Genomic DNA, 14,871 nt, shown 5'->3' with positions numbered 1-14,871 from the left:
ACCCCTGCTCGTATCCAAATTAGCGCCCCCCTTGCAAAAGCTGAGAACGTCGTATTGAACAACTGCCCCCTCCATCGCCTCTGTAGCGCAATCCCTTCCTGTTTGTTAAGATGTGTTTCTTGCAGGAACGCAATGTGCACCCCCCTACGCTTGAGGTATGCCTGAACTTTATGCCTACGTGTCATGGACTGCATACCCCGCACATTCCAGGACACACATTTCAATGCCCCGGTACTAGCCATTCCCCTTCGCCCATTCAGACCGAACAATAGAAATCATTGACCTTGCACGCTCCTCGACCACGGACTGACCCCCCCACCCTCTCCAAACAGGAAACCAAACCCCCCCTCCAACAACAACACCCAGAGCAACCCCAACTGCTCTCAATTCCCACCCCCCCAGGACAGGCCCCCCCGCAATTGGAAGTACCCCCATCCAAACCAACACTCCCAACCACCCCTCAAAGAAAGGCAGTAATGTTCGCAATCTCCACTGCGATGACCTTAAGGGCCAGTAGGGCGCGGCTCGATGCGAAAGGTTCGTGAAAGCAAATGAGTCCCGCATACTCCACCCCACAATCCCCACATCATAGCGCCCCGAAACCTCATGTAACAGTGTTCCGCTGCCTCGGGCCCAACGCCCCGGTGTCCAACCAGCGAGTCCGCTCCACTAGTCCAAGTTAACACGCCTCAAGGATCTCCTCCGAAGTCTGCGGCGTCACGATAGGGCCTCGGGCTCCACCAAATTCCGAAAGTCCCGTCTCCGAGCCCGTGCCCGGGTCCTCCGATTCCGTACCCTTTCCGGACTGGCTCCTGGTATTTTTGGACAAGTTCGCCACTGCCTGTAGGGCCGCCAGCCTCTCCGTCTCCGTCTGCGACACTGAAGGCCTGCCGGTCCTCCTGCGGTTCTTCCTGATCCGTTGAGATTTCCTGATCGGTTGTGCCACCTTAGCCTCCTCCTCCCTGGCCTTGGCGCCATCTGTTCCAGCTTTGTAAGTGTCCCACCAGGCCCAGGCGTCCGCCGAGGACGTAAAGAAGAGTGTCTGTTCATCCACCACCACTCTCAACTTCGCCGGGAAGAGCAGGGAGTACTTGATGCCTTCATCACGGAGCTCCCGCTTAAGGGACAAGAAATTAGCCCTGAGCCTCTGCGTCTCAAACGTATAGTCTGGGAACATAGTGACCCTGTTGTTGTCCACCTGAAAGGGTCCTGCCTCCCTGGCTCTCTGCAATAACCAGTCTCTGTCCCTATAATGGAGCAACTTGAACACTACTGGGCGAGGCGGGAGGCCCGGGGCCGGCGGACGCGCCGGAACCCTATGTGCTCGCTCAAGGGAGAAGAAGGGGGACAATCCCTCTGGTGCCACCTCAGTTCGTAACCAGTTGTCGAGATAGCCCACCATATCGTCTCCTTCGATTTTTTCCAGCAGGCCTACGAGGCGTACGTTGTTGCGCCTATTCCGGTTTTCCGCGTCCTCGGCCCTCCGTTCCAGCACCTTCAATCGATCCATCACATCCGCCATCTGCGCCTTCAACGCTGCATGGGCCGGGGCCAATTCCTGAACCGTGATTTCCACGGACTTCACCCTGTCCTTGAGCTTATCGTGGTCAGCTTTCAGGAGTCCCAAGCCCGTCGCCACCTGGGCTATATCCTGCTGCAAGGCGTCCTTTGTGGTGGCGATGGCCTCCAGGATACGGTCCTGCATACGCTGCAGCGCCGACTGGTCTCGATCCGCTCCTTCTGTGGCTTCGGTGTCGGTCGCACCATCCCCCTTCCCTTTCGGCTTCCCCATCTGGGCTGGCACGAGTGGTGGCCTCCAAAGCTGCCTCTGCACCCGCTCCGCACTTCGCAGGGCCTCGCCCCTAGGAAAGTCCCCCTGTAACAGTAGTGGGAAAGGCCCGCTGTGTTCCACTCCTTGAGCACCACTCTAGACTCTGGTGCCAAAGCCGCCACTCGGGATCAGGGTTTCCGACAGACCGTCGAGCCGTCTGGCGCCAGTCGTACTCAAAGAGCCGGGGTCATCGTCACTGGGTTGTCGCCACGTTGTCGCCGCCACTACCAAGGGTCCGGATCTCATCCACAGCCGGCGGCTCGCGAAAGGTCCGCCCCAGAACCCCGAGAGGGATCAGATGCGTCCGCCTACACCTCTTATCGGAGTAGCAGCCTTTAAAGTGGCTCCGGGCCTGCGACTCCGTCGTCTCCGTGCCTCATGCCACCGCCGCCATCTTAGCTCGAGGACTTCACGCCTGAGTCCAACTTTCAGAATCGAATACCGGGCTGGGAACGGTCTCGAGTCGACCGCCGTCGGCGCCGGACCCTCCGTGGCACCTTCCAGTATCGGATTATATCAGTTTCGTCGGGGTCCGACCAGATATTCAGGATATTTTTCAGGATCGGGCGCGGAGCTCCGAGCTCACGCTGCCTACCTCCTCGGCATCCAAGCCACGCCCCTCACACACAGCAGCATGTGGCCAAAGATATTTATTCGGGTAAAAGATAACGCCATAGTCCAGCTTCTTTACAGTTCACATGTCGGGAGTAGTAGCCTGACGCGTTTCTGAGCTTTCGCTCTCTTCAGAGGCACGACAAGGAGTTTGTGCCGCTTAAGACACGCCCCAGCAGTCAATTGATTAGCGCCCTCCAATGGGCTTCTCAAGTACACGCAATGAATGCTGGGTCTTTTAGTTCAATGTCTCAAGTACAGGATAATGCACATTAATTCAACTGTTGCATTTGAAGCCCTCCGATGGGCCTCGGACTATGTGCTGTCCATAAATCCCTCACACGCTGTTCCACAATGCGAGCTCGGCAGGATTCCGAGCCCCGTGGCCCCCTATGTTCGCGGGGTAGTGCGGTCCTTCGCGGCTGGGCTGCCGCGTGTTACATCATGCTCCAGGTACCCACAGGCAAGGTCGCACACAGCAGCATGTGGCCAAAGATATTTATTCGGGTAAAAGATAACGCCATAGTCCAGCTTCTTTACAGTTCACATGTCGGGAGTAGTAGCCTGACGCGTTTCTGAGCTTTCGCTCTCTTCAGAGGCATGACAAGGAGTTTGTGCCGCTTAAGACACGCCCCAGCAGTCAATTGATTAGCACCCTCCAATGGGCTTCTCAAGTACACGCAATCAATGCTGGGTCTTGTAGTTCAATGTCTCAAGTACAGGATAATGCACATTAATTCAACTGTTGCATTTGAAGCCCTCCGATGGGCCTCGGACTATGTGCTGTCCATAAATCCCTCACACGCTGTTCCACAATGCGAGCTCAGCAGGATTCCGAGCCCCGTGGCCCCCTATGTTCGCGGGGTAGTGCGGTCCTTCGCGGCTGGGCTGCCGCGTGTTACATCATGCTCCAGGTACCCACAGGCAAGGTCGCACACAGCAGCATGTGGCCAAAGATATTTATTCGGGTAAAAGATAACGCCATAGTCCAGCTTCTTTACAGTTCACATGTCGGGAGTAGTAGCCTGACGCATTTCTGAGCTTTCGCTCTCTTCAGAGGCACGACAAGGAGTTTGTGTCGCTTAAGACACGCCCCAGCAGTCAATTGACCTTGCCTGTGGGTACCTGAAGCATGATATATATATATATATACAACCAAATGCAGTCTTAGACATCTCTGCCGTCGCGAATGAATAGACCACGCAAATCCAACGTGTTGTTCGGCACACAATTTTATTGCAGTAGAACCACTAGATCCGACGCGTTTCGGGAATCCACCCTTGCTCACAGATCGTCAGAAAATGCTGTCTCCACAACTTAAATACATATATACACACACACACACACACACACCAGTTCTTCCCAGCTGCCAGTATATATATATATATATATATATATATATATATATATATATATATATATATATATATATATTCACAAAAACAATGGTTACAGGGATGGTATAGTTAAGCTTAGATTTTACACACGCAATATACATATATAAATAATGTATGTATATGCTTGCCAGAGTTTCTCTTTCTATCCAGCAATCCCTTGTGTTTTTTCCAATATCATGGGTGCACAAACAAGCCTTCCCACACGGTACAACGTCCCTGTCTCCAGCCCCTGGAATCCATTATAAGCTCACCTGCCTACACATCTGCCTACCATGAATCCTCTCCCAAAGGATGCATCACCATCTCTTTTCCTTCCCCTGCAGCATGGCCCCATCTGAACAATCAAAGATGCACTGACCACTGCATCCAGCAGTTTGGGAAAGTCATACGGATTGCTTTACCCACACCTGACAACCATTACCAGGTGAATTTGACTTTGGTAGGCACTGCAGTTACCACTACTCACACCCAATGGGCAACATCAAAACAGAGGTTTGTGCTCAAACAACAGGGACACACCTCACTCTAAGAGCAGCTCCAGTGGAATGAACTCCAGGCCCATCCTTTAAAGGTGGCAAATATAACTGATGCCATCAATTATAAGGCTGTAGATTTTACACTATCATGTGGCTGTGTCGTAGCAAGAATTGAATTGTACACCAGCTGTTTTTATTTACTATTTTAATTAGTGTTCATAATTTTTATTGTGTATGTATAATTTGATGGTTTGTGACAAACCGAACAAAGAATTATTATTATAATGTCAACTGCTGCCATCATTCCATGATTGCACTCAGGCAAGGGCTAAGTCCCTGCACATCAACTGCACAGTCATGCAGGCCTGTGTAACAAGTGGGTCCTGTCACAAGCTCTGCTAATGTCTTTGTGGTGTGACAAAGAACAAAGCCATGACCTTGTAGAACCTGTAAGGCACTGACAATGGGAGGGAGGGTGGGTGGTAAAGAAGGCATGGACAACGGAAGGGAAGGTGGAGTTGTAAAGAAGGCACCACAGCAAATTGTGCCTGCAGTAAGAGAAACTGGATAAAGAAACTAGTGCTCACAGTCTAATAACACGTACTGTGTAACAACTGAGGTAACGGGGCCAGTCGCCATGGGAGGTGATAAATGAAGAGGATGCGATACTAGGGAGGGACTAAGAAGCCTTTTTTTTAATAAGAAGCCAGCATTTAGGATGGACAATGACAAGCCAATGGCAAATATGGGCAGAGAGCTCCACTACAACAAGTCTCGCAGAGCAACGCATGCACGCTGGCTCTAGGCTCGACCAAAAGAGCACTGAAATGCACTCCCTTTAGGTATTTATACAGCCACAAACCCCCACCAAATGCATTGCTGGTGATGTCACACATCACTTATGACACCACAAATGCTCATCACATGCAATGCTGTGCTCTCTTTACAATTGGAGCACGGCGAATGTTGGACGAGAACTATGACTTATCTGCTCTTGGCAGGTATGTGGGTACCATTTCTTTATGTGTTGTGTTCATGGATATAGCAGAAGGCAATGTCCTGTATGCCGTATGTTACTGCACCTGCCACATATAGGGAATAGATGCTGGCCTTAACCTCTATGCCAAATGTTCAGGTATTTAGTGGGCATAGGCCATAGCCACAGGCCAAGCCCCGTACAAGTTACATATAAAGTGTGGCAGCAGGCCAGCCATTCTATCGCCTTTCACAAAAGTATTGACAAGAAAAATCATGAAAACAGGCTTCAATTATGCTTTTACATGTGACTAAATTACTACTTTTTGATAATTCAGAAAAGTGTACCTCAAAACCTTATTTTCACATGCATACATTATAAACTACTTTAAGACCAAGAGAAATGGTGGCGACTGCAAGAAGAATTGGAACTATGTCATTGAGACTATAAATGCGGACGGTGGAGAATTCCAAAATGTGTACACTTCTTTCAGTTTCAGTCTATATTACTCCAATCCAAACTACTTTCGACAAACTGGCATTCTCTTCTACACACATTTTGTTAATATCTACTTGTTCAGTGCATTTCAACTCACTTTCACCCAACTCATGTCCACAGCCCAAGACTGGTATTAAGTGAGTGGCAGTTAGTACAGAGTGTGCTTTCTTAATGTAATGTATTTTTATTCTAAGTTTAAATACCTAAATACAGAAGAAAGAGGGGTTTAGAAGTTGGGCTTGAGCAAAGGAAGAGCGCTATAGAAGGCAGGGCAGTATAGAGGCGAGACGTGACGGTGATCTACAAGGGGAGCCTTATAAAAGAGATGAAGAGAATAGAGGTGTTTTACTAATCCAATGTATAAAAAATGGAGGATTGCATAAATGTTTTGGTACAGTACAGATGATTTAAAAATGGGTGCATTACATAAGGGGGCTGTCGAGAAAGAAGGGCATCAGATGCTTTGCTAAGTTTATGTCGGTGAAATAGATAGTACTAAAGAAACCAAACCGCCAAGTTCCTACATGTGCTCTGTATGGGGGAGCAGTTGGAGCAGAAAATTGGGGGACTCTGCTAAGAGTTGCTTTGTGGACAGGTTAGTGATAGGTTGACAATTACCTGTGGTGTTAAGATAGGGCCAAAGTGCCAGAGAGACTGCAGGCACTGCCATGCACGAGAATTGGCAGTGGGTGTCAAGAGTGACCCCTGGTCTCCCTTGTGAGGGAGTTTAAGTCAGATCAGGTGGTGGTGCCAGTACACCCATACTAGTGGCCACTGCCAGCTCAAAACTATAATAGGCTGGGTACAAGGATTGGGCACTGCTGTATGAGAGACACACCAGGATAGGCTCTGGCGATGCAGTCAGAGGTGGTAAGAGAATGGTGGACATTTTCCTTGCTTCCATTACGGCCAGTGCTGGAAAGTAGGTAGGTCCCACTGGATCCCGGTTTCGTCAGGGAAACATGCTGAATTTGTCCTGGTGTCATTTTCTAACACCAGGACATAATTCAGCAGCACCCACATGCTGTCTGCAATATGTTTGGTATTATCAACTACCGGAGACAGCTGTAGTCACAGTAGAGACCTGGGTAAACGTAGTAACATGCAACAATGACTCCACGGGAATCAATGAGGGGATAAGATTCAAGAAGTTAATTAATTACAATGCAAAAATTACAAAATTACAAACAGTCTCTGGAAAATGCTTGAATGCAATTATATTGCCAGCAAAGACATACAAATTGAACTTCACAAATCAAGATGCAGCATCAGCCATGCTTTAAAGCAGTGTACTAGGTGAAAAGGTGAACCCTTTGCTCTTGTGAAGAAATATTAAAAAGGCACAAGTGAAGAAAGTGAAAGAAATAAAGAATGCTACAGCGTCGCACAAGAAATCAAAGTTTAGTTATGCATGAATCAATACATTTATGAAAGAATTTATAAAATCATGTCATAATTCAGAAGTCCAAATTTAGCTTGTGCAAGTGGACGACGTTTCGACCTTCATGACTGGAGGTCATCATCAGGAGATACACACAATGTAGGGTGATAGCTACCCAATGGGTGAAAAATGAAAAGTAGAGTTTTTTAAATAAATGTATAGGTTGATGTCAGACTCTGCTTTTCAAGCTCTGTTCCTTATGACTCCACCCCCATTCTTCTGTCACACATGATCTCCAATGTATGTGTTCCTGTGGACATTTTTTACAACTCCAAAACTGATTAGTACCCATGCTGACCCCTATGCTATGCCACTGGCTACCTGCCTTCCTACATGGAGGACACAGCACACCCAGGCCAGCTGTAAGGCGGTGTAACCTGTGCAGCAGTCGCGGCCGATGGAGGGAGTTCCGTGGGGCTGACAGGCAGGGCAGGGGAGGGGCAGGGTGGGGGGTGGTAAACACAGGAATATGGATGATTGCAGGTAAGTAAACAATTACATTTAAAAGACGAATTTCGTTGTGTGCACTGCAGGGCGCACTACCAATTTCGTTTTATTAATTTAATTGTTTACTTACCTGCAATCATCCATATTCCGGTGTTTACCACTCCCCACCCAGCCCCTCCCCCGCCCCGCCTGTCTTCCCCACTGAACTCCCTCCATGGGCCGCGGTTGCTGTGCAGCCGCACCTGCGGCTGACTCCGGGGAAGTGAGGTGTTTACAAATAATTTATAGGTTCAAAAGCACTGCTGCAGAGTTCTTTGTGTGTCCAGCACTATTAAGGCAACAATAAAAATGTTAAGATAACTCTGGTGATTAATGTCCCTGCTGGAGAGGGATTGGAATTGTGTCTAGCAGTTTTGACTTATCATAGAGTTGGGCAGAGGGTTAATATGCCTGCTGCAAAGAACGTGTACCACGCAGATCACAGATCTGTATTTTATTTGGCTGGCTCAGTGGGTTACTACTTTTGTCACCAAGGTCCTTGTGTTACTTGCAGTTCATGAGTGAAAATCCTAATATAGCACAGGACCGATGAACCGTCTTCAAACATCTGCACGCAAACTGCATGGTATGGGTTAGAACTTCAGCTTTTCCCCCTAGTCTTTCGTTATCTTAATGTTGCTAAAAGGGTTTCTTTGGGTAGGAAAACATTCTTATTTATAAAGCCATCCTCAAATACTGTGGTACATTTTAAATTCAGCGTTTGTGCTTCTCTAAACCAAACACTCTAAACATATTCTGCTGACTAGTGTGGATGGCGTGATTCCTACACCTTGTGATCTTCAATGTTTTATGTAACATTTCCCGTAGATTGATTTACACATGTATGGTTCATTGTCTCTGTATATTTGTGTGTGATGTAATGTGGCCTGAAACCCTACACTGGTTGGAGCAGCACTATAAAACATAAAATGCATGTGAGAAAGGGACTATTGGAGGGTGGTAATGAGAAAATATGTGGAGAAGGAGGTCATTGGGGGTGGGGGGCGCCCAAAAACATTGTGGCCCCGGTGCCACCAGCGTGTCCGCCGGCCCTGCAGCAGACTCCTCTTACCCTGGCCGCCGGTGCCTGCAGGTCTGTATGTCCTTCAGGGAGCTGCTGTCCGGGAGGCAGCCCTCGGGGTGGGAGCTCTCCATCGCCCCCAGGTAGGGCATGCCAAGGCCGCTCCGCTCCCGGGGGGCCTCCTCTAGCACCACCTGGCTGCTGAGCTTGTTGAAGACGATGGTGTTCATGGCCGGGGTCCCTCCTGGCGGCGTGGAGTTGGGGTCCCGGCTTCTACTTCGGCAGGGGGCTCTCTATAGATCTCTGGGGCGCAGCTCCTGTGGGGTTAGAGAGAGAGAATGGCGTGAGAAAAGTAAACCAGGCAGACTTCCCACATGTGGGCCTTTTAGGGTGCAAACAAGACATTTCAGAGTAGCATGATAATAATACACAATTATTGACTGGGACGCGCCTTTTCCAAGCGCGTGCGTCGATAGTTAGCTGTACAACTTCCGGTCAGGTGTAAAACTTCTCTACAGGCCGGTGGGTGCTATTGGGTGGGGGTGGTCGGCATATGCAGTAAGTGGGGGCCCAGAAGCGTCGTATTGGGAGCAGTGCCTTCTTCAAGGCCCCTCGCCCTGTTTCTCTGCACACGGCCAGAAACCATTCTTATTTGCTTTGCCTCAGTCTCAGATGAATATTGTACATTAGTCAGTAAACCACAAAAAATATCACACACACGGCAACTTTGCTCCTTTGTTTGCCGCAGTGCAAATTTGTATTTAATGTGCCTCCGACTGAGAAGGCAAATCACGTCTGCTTCAGTTGTTTTCCTTATAAGTATGAACAAGTTATTGATTGCATTTGCCAAGTTATTTTAGCCAATGACCAACACTTTACATCAAACCTCTCGCCAGGAATTCACAAATTATGTTCAGTGGCAGTTTCCCCAAAGAAGTCCGAGCTTCTCCAGCAGTGCTGACAAGGCTTGATATTAAGGAGTCCCTGTCGCAGTGCAAAGAAAAGGAACTCGTCCAGTTTGCTAAATCAGTGCTGCTTACGTAATAGCAAATGTAGCAAAATCTGTTTGCTCTGAAGTCTGGACCGTCATATTTTTATTGAAGGGTGATGAAAATGGAGCAGATGTATTATTCACTTAATTGTTCTTTATTCCCACTTACGACGAATGAAATTAGCGGAAACAGCCCTCTTGACTTGGATGTTAAAATATCTTTCTGTTTTTAACCTGGATCACCTCACTTCCTAGCGCTGGGATATCTCCGTGTGATCACTACAGGCGCTTTATGAATTCCATGCCATGCCATTTCGGTTGTATAAAATGGAAGAAGGCACGAATATGCAGTTCCGCTTTTACAATCTGAAAGATTTGCCCAAACCTGAGGCACAGCCAATTGGATATTGTTAAACCAATAGCGTGGTGCAAAATGTGTTTGCTTCATTTTCTTGCCCTGGTGCAAATGTCTTAATGCGACACACACTAAAGCAAAACCTTTTTGCACCATCCTCTATTACACACGCAGAAAAATGGTGCACATTTGCTGAGTCTTTTTTTCTACATAACATGCCAGATATTTCCACACAGTGGCACAGTAGGGGAAGGGTTTAAACGCTTTTAGGCAAACGTTTATTTTGTTTTGCACGGGTGCAGACTCTAGCCTATCTATCACCTTCCTTGCTCCTTCAGTTGTGTTTCCGTTTTCCCGGGTCTACACCGGCCTCCCCGGAATAGGAAGGCGCTTCAACGTGCAGCAATAGTGTCTGAAGGTTGCAGACTGATTTGGAAAAAATCCAACAATTCGACCAGCGCTTGTAAAAGGATAGATACAAATATAGTTCCACGAGCTTGGTATATACCCCCCTTTATGTTATTTCCAAAGACCCAATGTGTAGCGCAGGAGTCACTTCCACCCTCTACCCATCCCGCCACTGGGAAGCCCTTGTTCAATATTAAACATGTCGTGAAGTCTGAGGCAATACAAAGATGCACGTGCGCAGCAGCCTGTCTCGCATCCTGTGGGAAGAGATGGACGTCTGGCGCGGAAGTTGTTACGTGACTTTCGAGAAGCGCTACATCTGTAGATTCAAGGCTTCACGGCCCCGGCGGCTGCAACGACCGCAAAGAATGGACATTTACAGTGAGCGCTGTAAAACCAATAATTGTAAGCATATCAACTTAAACACAGGGCAGCATGTGACTGCACAGACGTGTCGCGGGCATTGATGGATGCGCCAGGGTCAGACGCCGACACCTAAAAGCGGCAGGTGTTTTTCAGTGAGCGTTTTACGCGAGCCTGTTGCCTCGGGTCAGAGAAGCCCTGATGCCAGGTGATGCCCCCGATGGTGTCACCACCAGCTGTCCGTGACAGGGTTCAAATCATGGCAGAAGAAAGATCTCCTCGTCCAGGGGCGAGGCTACTAATGGTGCAACAGGTACAGTGCACCGGGGCCCTGAGCCTTGAAGACCCCTAAAATCTGACTATTGCTGTATTTTACCATTCAAACCGCAGCTAGGGGGGCACTTTACTAGCCTCGCCCCGCCTCCCCTCCCCCTTCGACACCAACCTGCCGCTGGCCAGGGGCACTCAGCCCCTGCTCGGCATCTGTGCTCGGTTTCCGCGGTCGGTTACAGTGAGGCTACAGTACCCGGGCTGTAAACCCGGCCTCCGTCAATATTTACAAGGATGCCATTCAGACGCGACTGGCTGCCCTGCGCCCGTCAAGGCACGATGCATGAATCCGATGCCCGGGCATGCGTGGCACAGAGGCACCTTTATACTGCTGCTCCTGTGGCGTTTTTACGCCGTTCTCGTGCCTGTCCCGTTATTCCTTTAATTCGCATAATACTTGTATTCCTTCTATAGGCATCGCATTCAACACGTTCGATGTGAAATGTAACTTTGCTACTGGAATGAAAATATATACATTGAGCCACTGCAAGTTTGTTCCATTTCCAGACTACATCGTTTGCATCGGTGACGGAGGTCATTGACCTGAGGGGTATGTCGGTACAAGTGTTCATTTTAACTTGAATGGTGCTGCACAAGCTGGGTGTGAAACTGTTCTAGTGTCGTTGCTTACTATGTTACCCGGAAATTGTGGTACACATTCACAGCAGTGTAATCTTTACAGTGTCTCAGCGGTGCTTCTTAAAACTGTAAAGCATTCTTTATGCATATATCTGTACAGGATTGGAAGAGAACCGCAGGGGACATCACTCACTTTGACAAAGATCACACTGAGCGTTTGCGAGCGCTGTACCCCACTGAGTTGAGTTTCAGTAATAACTGCGTCAAGTGATCTAGGGAGGCAATCAATACCGACCCAACCGAACACCCACACAACACCCACGTGAGGCACTGCCCCATCGCACACAAAAAGTCCCAGAAGGCACCAGCACGCAACACACAAATATATACACATACTTACAATAAGCACACGATGGTAAATGCCCGTACACACACCACACCACAAGACAGTATAGTAGGCAATACGCATAAGCACAACAACCAAACACGCAGATTTGTAAATAACACGCATACGTTTACTGACCCAAATTATTTACAAATACATGCACTTGAACACATGTAGACCGAGAAGTATAATTACACACTAAACATTATGTGTGCATAAACACGTATGCAAAGAGAGTTCGGATAAAGCACATGCCGTTTTAAAAAAAACTTTGATTATGACTGTAAATGGTCGTTGTAGGACTTTTACTTATATGTATTGCTTTGATGCGCCTTGAAGCTGGTGTTTCCCAGTACCGTTTTCGCTATAGAAATAATAGTCATATTATTATAGATGCCCAAGGGAGGCACAAGTCACCTATCAGCACATAGGGCGGGCACCAAGCCTTGCTTCTCTCTTCTTCAAGGCTGTGCAATCATCTTTCCTACGGTCTTACAGAAGCTCCCGAAAGTGCCTCCCCCGACCCTACCCGGAGATACCCGACCAGTGACCCTCAGCCGACTCTACCAGGAGCCACCCGACCAGTGACCTCAGAGTGAGCGCAGTGCCGATAGTTCGTCACAATGAACTCGCAGACACCCCCATCTCTCGACCCAGACGCACAACACAATCGAACCTTCCAGATGTGCCACCGAGATACTGATACATAATCCATGGAAAACGCTAGGAGGCATCTAGGAGCGGTGCGCAGCGCCTTAAAGACACCAGGAATCCGTTATGAATGCTTATGCACATAGTAGCACAGACGTGCTCGCACAGAGCTATACTACAGAAACCTACGTACGTAGATCCAGACATACGTTTGTTCACATTAAAGTACAGCATACATTTAAATGGACACATAGGTGAACACACATTGTTTTCAAATGAAATTGCACCCCAAGTCTAACATCCAGCAACAGATTTATAAGAAAAGTCGCACTTATACTCTTTACCAACACCCATTGGCTGGCTCTTGGAAGTATGAAAGGGCTGGTAAAATTGATGGCGATGGTGCCTGTCCACTTTTATCCTCTCAGCTATCAAGCTCCCGAGCTCCACCGAGGGCAGCCTCTGCGCTCTACTGGATAAAGCAAAGTTCGACCCCTGGGCACGGATTGTTCCGCTCCCGGGCTTGGTATCTCTTTAAAGAGGACCTCAAACACAACAAGAGGATGGGAGGAATGCTTGCAATTTGTCTGACCACTGGCAGCCACTCGGGTAGCATCCTAGCCCGCACCTCTTTTCTCACTGGATCCCAGTCAAATGCAAATCAGCCTTGATGCGGGCAGTTCCGCCTGGACTGTTCCCGGGAGCAGCGGTGCCGTGGCTAGACAAACTGCAAGCATTCCGCCCATCACCCCTTGTGTGTTCGGTCTAAAGAGGTCTGAAACCCTGCACGTGAATATAGGGGACCAAGTCCCTTTGGGGTTGTGTATGAGGTAAGTGCCCCCCCCCCCCCCCCCCATGTATTAATCAACCTGTGCGGCACTCGGTTGGGTTTAACTGTGAGAGACCAGCGCTTATACAGGGTGAGGTCATGACCTCCGACTCTGAGGAAGTTCCAGCGTCTATGTGCCTACAATTCCAGGTCAGTCATCACCTCCTCGCCGCCCTGAGGGCGAACTAGGGAATTTGGGTTTTTATGCAGCAAGATGAAGTAATATGTAACCCCCGAGTGCTGCCACCCCCCGCCGCTCTAAAAAAAAAAGTGTTTCGGGGGAAGGAGGTCACTGTGCTCCACGGTGCTCCTCACTTGCCGTTTCATCCTCACGGTCTATGCCCCCGCCTCTGAATGGTCAAACAGACAGATGTCACTCTGCTCCCTGATATTAGGGAGATGCTCACACAGCCAAAAAGCAATGCCCTTTCATCCCCCTCGCGTCCTCTGGGGTCTGAGTGCACTAGAACATTATTGTGCTGGATAAACGCACAACCACTATTTGACCCCCAGACTTCCATATATTCCTCCCCTCAAAGGTCAGAGAGGAGAAGGTCACCGAACTTCATGAGATGAGGTGAAAGTTCACGGCCAATGCATACACCAGTGCCCTCTCTTCCGCCTCACGTCCAGTGGGCTTTGGGGGTTTATCTGAATGAAGTCGCGCCCACCCTATGACCGTCAGACGTCCAGGGTCACGCCCTGAAAGGTCAGGGTTCAATGTGCTGAGTGTCCTTCCGTGCTCCAGAACCAATGAACGCAAGCCCTCGCGATGTGATGTCCAGGCTCTTCGGAGGTGCATAAATCCCATCCCAGCCCGCTCCAGCCGCGTGAGTGGTCCGGAGGTCAGTCCCCGGAGCCGGACGGTGAAACCGTACCTGCTGCACAGCGCTGCGGCCAGGCGTCTGCGTGAGTCCCGGTGCTGCCGCTGCTACTGCCATCCCGCCCGCTCCCGGCGGCCGCACATGCTCCCCACGCGCTGCACACAGAGCTCTAACCGCACGAGCCGCGGCCGCCCGAGTCCCGCCTTTATTTACCCAGCCTGGGCCGCCGGGCCCCGGAACCTGCATGCAGAGCGCGGCTCATGTCGGCTCGCTGTGCACCGCCCCGGCGAACATTGCCACGTTGTGGCATGCAGGTTCCGGGGCCCCGAGGTGGGACGGCTGCTTAGGCGAAAGGATGTGAGTGAGTTGTGAGACATCCACTGCTCCAGCAGCATCTGTTTGGCAGGGAGCTGAGGAA

The 14,871-nt window shown here is 49.5% G+C and overlaps 1 protein-coding gene across 2 annotated transcripts in view; it reads right to left on the bottom strand.

Moving 5' to 3' along the window:
• MKX (mohawk homeobox) overlaps positions 1-14,639 on the bottom strand; it is a 249,705-nt gene extending 235,066 nt beyond the window's left edge. For both annotated transcript variants that reach the window (XM_086941604.1, XM_086941605.1), the window contains exons 1-2: positions 14,508-14,639; positions 8,790-9,055 (exon numbers count right to left, since the gene is read on the bottom strand). In XM_086941604.1, the coding sequence (XP_086797730.1) occupies positions 8,790-8,968 (179 nt within the window). In that variant the 5' untranslated portion in view covers positions 8,969-9,055; positions 14,508-14,639. The remainder of the gene's footprint in view (positions 1-8,789; positions 9,056-14,507) is intronic.
• Positions 14,640-14,871: the final 232 nt, after the last annotated feature.

The sequence above is a fragment of the Lissotriton vulgaris genome, chromosome 10 (assembly GCF_964263255.1).
Source record: "Lissotriton vulgaris chromosome 10, aLisVul1.2, whole genome shotgun sequence".
Lineage (NCBI taxonomy): Eukaryota > Metazoa > Chordata > Amphibia > Caudata > Salamandridae > Lissotriton > Lissotriton vulgaris.
The sequence above is the reverse complement of the archived record's forward strand: the minus strand, read 5'-3'. Positions and strand labels throughout refer to the sequence as shown.